The sequence below is a fragment of the Arachis hypogaea genome, chromosome 14 (assembly GCF_003086295.3).
Source record: "Arachis hypogaea cultivar Tifrunner chromosome 14, arahy.Tifrunner.gnm2.J5K5, whole genome shotgun sequence".
NCBI lineage: Eukaryota > Viridiplantae > Streptophyta > Magnoliopsida > Fabales > Fabaceae > Arachis > Arachis hypogaea.
The window spans coordinates 136023841-136033348 of record NC_092049.1 but is presented as its reverse complement, the minus strand read 5'-3'; the positions used below and the strand labels follow the sequence as shown (position 1 = coordinate 136033348).

Below are 9508 nucleotides of genomic sequence, written 5' to 3'. Positions count from 1 at the left end.
CCATTGCATAAAACCCAAAAGAAACACACCCATTGCATAAAAGGTTAACAAGGAAATAAAACAAGTTTTGTTTTTTTGTACTTTTCTTTTTTGAAGTCTAAAAAACAGATAACAATCCATGGAAAATTTTAGAAACTGGTAAGTACTACTACATCATCAAAGACTACCTCCCTGTAACCAAAACCACTAAAGTGAAAAAGCAGAGCTGGTGGAGGACCAACTTGACATTACTCTATGATTTTCACTACTATGTCATCATGATTCACCTTGTTAGCTATGGAGATTTTGTGGATTGTGGTTAATTATTTTTGAAGAACTCAAGATTCAATATATGGTGAAGTATATAGAAAAGAAATCCAAGAAAGATAAAAAGACTTGCACAGACCTTAGATAATGCAATTATATAAAATATTCCTTAGATAATGCAGCCAAACAACAGGCACAGAGCTTTATAATAATAATTAAACCACAAATAATAATAAAATTCTAGCAAGTAACCTCCAATGCCAGAATAAATTTTCTGCATAAAATTTATTGAAAGAAATTATAATTAAAAATAGAGATAAAGCATATATCAAGTTTCAATCCAATTCATCACTGATATTTTATCTATCAACAATTCATCACTGGTATTTTATATGAAATGTGTAACAAAAGAATTAAGGATACTATAATCAATGAAGTCAGAACTGAAACTTAAATCACATTCCAATTCTAAATAAATTAAAAACTGAAATCACATTCCAATTCCAAGTACATACATAAGGTTGAAAAGACCTAGAACAAACCTAGAACAATTGTTTAGACGAATTGAAATGGATCTAGAAAATTGTTTCAATTCCAATTTCATTGAAACAATAAAACACATTCCAAGTACATTCCAATTCCAATATTTCAAACCTAGAACAAACTTGTGCTTGAAAAAGATCAACAAGAACAGAAAAATGCGAGGAGGGAGAAGGGCCAGGGAGACGACACGAACAGGAAGCATAACTCGAGCAGAGACGGAGGCGAGAGATGCGCGAGCAACCGAGCTCAGACGAAGGAGGGAGGCCAGACGCGAGCACGACCATGAACGCGAACGCGAACACAAACGGAGGTGAGATGTGATGATGAACACGAATGCGAACAGTTGATAGTGAATCTTCCTTCTAGAATAAGGAGCTCGATGGTCGTGCGAATCCAGATCAGCGGCGAGGCAGCGCCGACGTCGGTGGAGCCTCCATGAATCTGGGGAAAAAATTGGCTAGGGTTTGGTTTTCATGGAGGAGGTGCTCTGCTAGGGTTTGGTTTTTTGTGAAATAAGGAGTGAAAAATCTGAAGGAAGAGGGTTAGAGTTGAAGGGTATTTTAGTCTTTTTACTTTGTTATACACATTCCATTCCCATTGGAATTAAAGATAACCATGGAGAAGATGGAATTAAATTGGTGGTAATTGAATTTCTTGGAATAAAACATACCCAGGAATAATTTTTTAAACCTTGAACCAAACATGGGAATAAGATATTCCCACCTCAAAATTTCTGGGAATATACTTGTATTCCCTCCAACCACACACACCCTGAGGTGCAAGCACAATCCCAGGAATCCCCACCACCACTGCCTCCTTCGCCAACAATGCGAGATTTGATGGATGAATTGCGAAGTATAAGATTATACATTGAGGGACAATTTGCTGAGATGAGATAGTGTCAAGACAGGCAAATTTGGGTAATGAAGTGGATAGATATGACTTTTGAGTTTAAACCAAAGGGTAATAATAATGTGAGCAGCCAAAATAAATCTCTAATATTTATACTCCATTTTGTGGTACTAATTTGTATTAATTAAATTGCAGCTTGAGGATCATGATATTCGCATGATAACCGCTATGCATTTACTCAAGAGTCGGATCAACTAGAAGAAGTCATGAATTATAGCGTCGGCCAATGAATTTTGGAATATACACACAAACCATGAGATGTAAAGATAATATTAGTAATCTAGGTAAATTATAATACTTTAGTTATTGAGTATTTATTTGTTAGGTTTGATGGATGTACTTCTTTAGTTATTTTTCAATGACTTCTTAAATAGATATTTTCTGCTTTGTAGCTTTACAATTTTTCTCTAATTCTATGCACTATATAAATATCTTAGTTTAAAAGAACTCATATTTTTATGATGAAGTAATGTCATTTTCATTTATTATTTCAACAACAATATCATACAAATATTATGTCTTGTGAATTATATTTTATTTTATACAATTAATGTTTTAAAAAAAGATTTTTCTATTTTTTTTGTTTGTTTGCATTCTATTTATATATTTCCATATATTCAAGATTTGAACTAGTTTGATAAAGGATCTTTAGAGCAATAAAAGTTTTTTTTCTTAAATCCTCTTATTTATATTTGTAAGGCGTATTTTAATTTTATTGAGGTCTAAAATCAGAAGAGATTTTAACTAATAGGAATTAAACAAAATCTATTTACCGTAGCTATAATATTCTTACTACAAATGTGATTGAAATTGTCAAATATAAACTAGCAAATTAAAATCTGGTATTTATTACCGTGGTTTATGTTAAATGTTCAAACATCAAAGGTAGTTGCAGATTACAGGTTTACTAAGACAACTGGATTTAATAATCATCTTCAAACAATTTTTCTCCTCAAATCCTAACATTATTAGTACGTATTCCTTGATATTTTGATTACCCGTTATAATAAAACTTAGAAGTGAAAATAGGAGAAGAATCAGAAAATTGAATGAGAGAAAAATAAGAAATATTTTAATTAACATAACAAACTTTGTATTTCTTTCATTTCCATCTAAGAACTTCACCGATTTCCTCTTCTGCATTTTTGTAGTTTCATCTTCAGCTTCTTCAAGTTGAGCAATCATCTTTCACCAATAAATAATAAAAAAAAATTAAAATAAATATTATAAATTAAATGATTAGACATACAAAATTATTATTCTTAATGAACTCGTAAAACCACTTTCAAATATTAAATAAAACTTTGTATAATTAATGTTTTTTTCTTTGTTCTCATTATTGACACTAATCTACACTACATAATCATCTTGCTGCATTTGGTGACACTAATTAAGATTTAACTATTAAATTTCACAATCTACAAAAGTTGAGAGAGAGCACAAAACAATCATTTAATAACAATTTACATGCTAGTACATTTTTTTATTCTAAAAGAAAATAAAAGAAATAAAAAACGTTGAAAAGCTACTGCTGTTTTTAAATTTTTTTTTCTAAGAAGCACAAATAAATGTATCCAATAAAAGTGTTTGAATTGCTAGACTTGGTAGTTAAATATTTAATATTTAAAATATTATTATTTTGAGTAATATTTAATAATTTTTTTCAAAGGTGAGTACCCGTGATATAATTCGTAGCTAGTTGCTTCGATTTAGATATTTGATAAAATGCTAATTGATTCGATTTGTTATGATGCTCAACCTATTCCATAAATCGAATTCATCTAATTCGATTTATCATGAGCTTCATTATAGTGGGACTCACAATGACAAAACAAAAATATAAGTTATATAAATTCTTTTAGTATAATAATCTAATAATACATTTTAAGTCCATACTTTTAAATATTACTAGTTAATTAATAATAAAAAATAATAAAATTTATTTACTTTTTAGTATTCTTCAATGTCTGTGAATTACTAAAAAATAAAAAAATATTTTTTCATTACACAATCAATTTCATGAATAAAGAATCAGAACGAGGAATTGCAAAATTAGAGATTCTATTCACTGACCTCGATTTTGTAATAAAAACAGTGGATTATTTTCTAAACACTACAATAAAGAAATTGATTGGATATTTGCTGATTACTGCAACTGTGATTATCAATTAATGATGAACAAATATTGGATATTAAAGAGATGGATAAAAAATGAAGAAAAATTGGATATTAAGTAGATGGATAACTGGAACAAAAATAATGAGCATTTTGATAATCAAGGAGACTGATAAACGATTCCAATTATAGGATTGAGTAATTGATGATAGATTATTCACCAATTTATAATCTTAATATTAAAGAAAAGATAAGATTAGAGTATTTGAATCAAAATAAAAACTTAAAAATTGAAGGTATAATTTTAAAGATAAGATAGATGAATAATAAAATAATAATTTATAAACACGAGCAGAAAAATTGAGAACGTCGTAACATATAACGTAGTGCACAATTCAATCGATTGGATAACACAACCAATCGATTGAATTGTGAGACCTCATATTGCTTTGAAGCCTTCAATCGAATTGGGTAACATGAACAATCGATTGAATTAGAAAAAACCCACATTCTAAGCATCATTTAATCGATTGTGTAAAAGTTACAATCTATTGATATTTGGGAAAACCATACTATTGTCCAACATTCAATCGATTGTTTTGTGAAAACCTGAATTCTAATCGATTGAATTATGGGAAACCTAAAATTCAATCGATTGTTTTGTGAATTCAATAGATTGATTTTCTAAGAAACACGATTTCACAACCCTATATGGATGTAACGGATCAAAGATAAAATTTTAATCGATTAAGATCGCCAAAAAGATTATTATGATTAATGGAAGATCTAATTCGTTATTATTTTGTTTTTGATTATTAATAAACATGATAGATGAATGATAAAATAATAATTTCTAAAATAAAAAATAGATTTTATAATTAAATAATATATGAAGGATTAATTTGTAATTAAAATTAGATAAAGATTATTTACCAGTTATTAAAAAACTTAAAAAACATGTTTTATAATAAAACCATTTAATAGTCTAAACGTTATGGAACCATCAAATCCGGTGATATGAAAGTTGTTTGCATAAACTCTTTTCCCACTTGCCCCCAACCAAAAAATAGAAATAAAAAATGTGTCTTCACTTCCCGCTAATATCTTATGCTTTTGTTGCCATATTTCTAAACCACTCTTACTCTCCTTTATGCGCTAATGATGGTTTGCATGAACTTGTTCTGAATTCTTCAATGCAATTTTGGAATTGTGGCTCTTTCAGAATTCTTTTCCTCCTACAATTGTAAATGGGCATGATTAGAGCCATTTATTTGACACAGTTGTATAAGGTTAGAAATTAGTAGTTTTTTGTTTACTAAATTCCAAATCCTTATGGCATCTGCAACCAATTTTAGTACTTTCATTTGATATTTTGGTCCTGAATTTCTTGGTGCTGAAATCATATACCTTTTAAATCATATTGCTTGATAAGTCCCCCGCACTTCTCGAGTGAATTTTAATTGTGATAGCTTGGTTTATAACAAACAATAACAAAGTATTATTCTATTAAGTGAAGTAGATTATATAACTCAAATGACGTCATTAAATTTTATAATATATTATATCTATAATAAAATTATTTACATATAAATCTCTTTTCATCATTTTGTATATAATCTTTTTAAATTTTCATTTATTTTTTACTATTTATCTATCTTTTATTTGATCTACTCTTCTCACTAAATATTATGATAATCTTTTTTCATAATTTTATTTACAAAAATAAGTTATATTTTTGCAAAATGCAATATTAGTAGTAAAAATGAAAATTTTCATTCAAGTTTTGTTGCTGATTTGGGTTGTTGAATTAAATGGTGGTAAAAGTGGCAAAGCTTGGTCTAATGAGTCTTTCATGAACTCAATCTTATTTGGACTTTGAAAACATGTTTTGTAGAACTTTATTTTGTGTTAACTCATGGTACTAAAATCCGGTCTATTAATAGTGGAAGTACATTCTCTTGTTAGCATTTAAAAAAAATACGAAATCAAAGGCATAGTAGTGATTTTTTTTACCAAAAAAGTTTTTTTTTCTCTCTCTCTGTTGTTAGGGGTGTCAGGCGGGGAAGCCCGCTCCGCCCCGCCGGAAGCCCGCTCTCTGGCGGGCTGGCCCGTCCCGCCCCGCCTATTCTGGCGGTCCCAAAATCCTAGCCCGCCCCACCTAATGGCGGGCTGACAAGCTAAGCCCGCCTAATTATTTTTTTTTTTTATATAAGAACATATCTAATATCTTTTATTTAAATCAATATAAATCGGGCTAAGCCCGCCTAATTAATTTTTTTTATATAAGAACATATCTAATATCTTCAATTTAAATCAATATAAATACAAATATTAAATATAAATAGTCTTCAAAGTATATAAATAGTCTTCAAAGTAAATAAACATAATCCAATTATCCAAAATACTCAAGTCATAGTTATAAATAGTCCCATAGACAAAATAAATATATAATCCAAAGTCCAAAAACATAATTATAAATAGTCTTCAAAGCAAATTAAACTTAATTCAATACACTTAATTTTCATCTTCATCTTCATATAAGTCAATAACATCATTGGAACCAACTCCTGAAGAATAGCCTTCTCCTTTTGCAATATCTTCCTGATCTTTATCTTCCTCTAGAAAAAAGTAAATAAATATATTAGCAAAATAGTACATAATAATGTTCAAAATCACTCAAGTATGTATGTCATAAATATAATATACCAAAATCATCATATCCACGTATCCAATTTCTGGTGCAAATCACCGCTTCAACATTATCTGACAACAAACGACTTCTATACTTATTCAAAACATGAGAACCCATGCTAAATGCAGATTCTGAAGCCACGGTAGTAATAGGAATGCTCAACAAATCTCGTGCCATTAGTGATAGTGTTGGAAAACAATGATGATTGTCTTTCCACCATTGCAAAACATCAATGATTGCATCATTGCAAAATAATGTTGCCTCACTCAAATAAATATCCAGTTGGTTCTTTCCACTTTTCACTTCAGCTTCTTGATTACGGGACATCAAATCCTTTGCATTACAAACAATATATGAATCAAAAAGCATGAAAAATAAAAAATACATATAATCAAGTAGATAAAAATACTTACACCAACAATTTTAATAAGCTGAGTTCCAATTGCAGAAGATGTTGCTTGAGAAAAATTACTTGAAAGTTGGGAAGAACTCTCTACAGTTGTAGAGGAATTTTGGTCATAAACCTCAAAAAGCTTTATAACTTACTCTTCACATGCTCCACTTTGTCTTTAGCACTAATAGGATCAATCTCATTATAGCAATGAACCCAAAGTGTTGAGTTTAAATCTAGGATCAAGAACTGCCCCAAATGCAAGAACAACACTGTATTCTTCCCAATATTTCTTGAACTTAATCATCATTTTTTCTCCCATGTTCCTTATAAGCACTTCATCATTCTTCAAACTATTCATTAAAATCAGCTGGATTTGCCAAACTTGTAAAAAATACAAGTTGGATGTTGGGTAAGAAGTTCCAGACATCAACTTGGTAGTTTCGTAAAATGGTAACAAGAAATCACATATCTTTTCAGTTCTTCTCCACTCATCTAATGAAGGACAATACTCCCTAAACCCAGCTTCTTTTACTTTATACAATTCAAAAGCTTTCTTATAAGGAATAGCACTTGCAAGCATTGCATAAAGTGAATTCCACCTAGTAGGAACATCTAAACATAATGCAGTCGTATACTCAAGTCCCTCAATATCTTCAAAACATTCTTTAAACTTAACCATTCTACTTTCAGATTTTCTCAGAAACTTAATACCCTCTCTAATCTTACACACTGCATCACCACATATTTTCATTCCATCTTGGACAATAAGATTTAAAATATGAGCAGAGCAACGAACATGAAAGAATTCACCACCACACAACAATGAACCATGCACATCCAAGGTACTTTTCAAGTGTTCAACACAAGTATCATTAGAAGAAGCATTATCCAAAGTAATGGAAAAAATCTTTTTATCAAGTTTCCACTCAGTCAAAAGCGTAAAGATTTTAGAAGACAATTCATATCCTGTGTGAGGAGGAGGCATATGACAAAAATTGAGAATTTTACTCTGTAATTTCCAATTCTCATCAACAAAATGTGCAGTCAAACATATAAACCCCTCATTGGTACTTGAAGTCCAAAGATCAGATGTTAAGCAAATTCTATTTGGAATGGAAACTAAAATTTTTTTAAGTTTCGCAGCTTCTCTCTTATGGACTTTCACTATGTCAGCCTTAACCGTATTCCTAGAAGGAAGTTTCAAAGTTGGACTAATATATTTCACCCAATTTCTAAATCTCCTATCATCAACCATATTAAAAGGCTTATCCCCAGCAACTACATACCCAGCAAACATATCTCTAGCCACTCCTGAATCAATCTTAAGTGAACCCATTTTAAGTTGCAATTCTGCTATAGTCTGACCAATATCTTCATGCTTAATTTGAGTACAACTATCAAGATGACGTTTTATAGTAGAAGTGCCATATCGCTTACCTCCAACTTTAAACACTTTCTTGCATCCTTTACACTCAGCACGTTCTACTCCATCCTTATCTGGACCGAGCTTTTTGAAAAAATTCCAAACATTGGAGGTTGCTTGTCTCAGCCTTTTTGAACTAGGTTCATCAATCTCGACCGGAGCAGCCTCAGAACCAACTCCAGTAGTAACAAGGTTACTTACAGTTTCAGAATTCATATTTCCTGAAATAAAAGTAAATTCTGTTTAAAGATCAACAGTTTCAGAATTCATATTTCAGAATTCAAGTATTTAACCAACATTCATTAAAAATACCTACTAATAATATTATAACAAGTTTAATAAATTTTAATTATACCCCTAAAAATAATTATATTAGAACATCTCTTTATACAGTTGAATATATAATCAACTTTCAAATAACAAGAGTTGCACTCTTAAAATATTTTAATTTTTTTTTATACAAAGTCATGCATGTCTCATACAATATATGAGGGACATCCTAACTTATTAAGACTAAATATCTTGTAATACAAAGTAATTGCGACAACAATTTGACAAATATAATTTTCTATTTCACAATATATGAACTATTTATGGCAAATATCTTGTAATACACTCTGTTGCATTTGCTTCTAAGTTTTGATGGTTGATTAAAAGTAAAGGAGAAAATAGTAAGATAGAAGAGGCAAAGCTAAAAGAAAGAAAAGGAACATGATGCAAATTAAACGAAATCAAATCAAAGGTGAAACAACAAACGAGCACTACTTAATTATACAACATATATATGGCAAATATCCAAATAATTTACATATCAAGTATACTTTTAATTTACTGCTAATAGTTCACACTTGACAAGCTACTTAATTATTAATATTAATTACCACTGGCATACATGCAAGTATACATACAAGTAGAAACGAACACTGTCTTAGAAAGCATCTGATACATCTATCATAATCATATCATGATGGAGTTGAACTCAAAACCACTCATAAACACCCTTTTATGTACATAATAAATAACAACACCATGCACTTTCACTTAGCAACGCCAACACACACTATAAATTACAATCATCAAGTATATCATATATCAACTTATGTTTGAAAACAAAGAATTAGTTACAAATATGTGTTCAGGTAATAGCATTAGCAAAGGTTAGAGTTGTGGAGAGTGGAGACCT

The 9508-nt window shown here is 30.0% G+C and overlaps 1 protein-coding gene and 1 long non-coding RNA gene across 2 annotated transcripts; both read right to left on the bottom strand.

The window, feature by feature from the left end:
• Positions 1 to 6316: 6316 nt before the first annotated feature.
• LOC140178905 (uncharacterized) lies at positions 6317 to 6684 on the bottom strand. The gene is made up of 2 exons (XR_011871897.1): positions 6523 to 6684; positions 6317 to 6434 (listed from the first exon to the last, which is right to left on the bottom strand). It is a non-coding gene; the product is annotated as an uncharacterized lncRNA (long non-coding RNA).
• A 417-nt stretch (positions 6685 to 7101) lies between these two features.
• Positions 7102 to 8541, bottom strand: LOC112743297 (zinc finger BED domain-containing protein RICESLEEPER 2-like). Its single transcript, XM_025792514.1, has one exon. The coding sequence runs from the start codon at positions 8539 to 8541 to the stop codon at positions 7102 to 7104; it is 1440 nt and encodes a 479-aa protein (XP_025648299.1).
• Between the last annotated feature and the right edge of the window lie 967 nt (positions 8542 to 9508).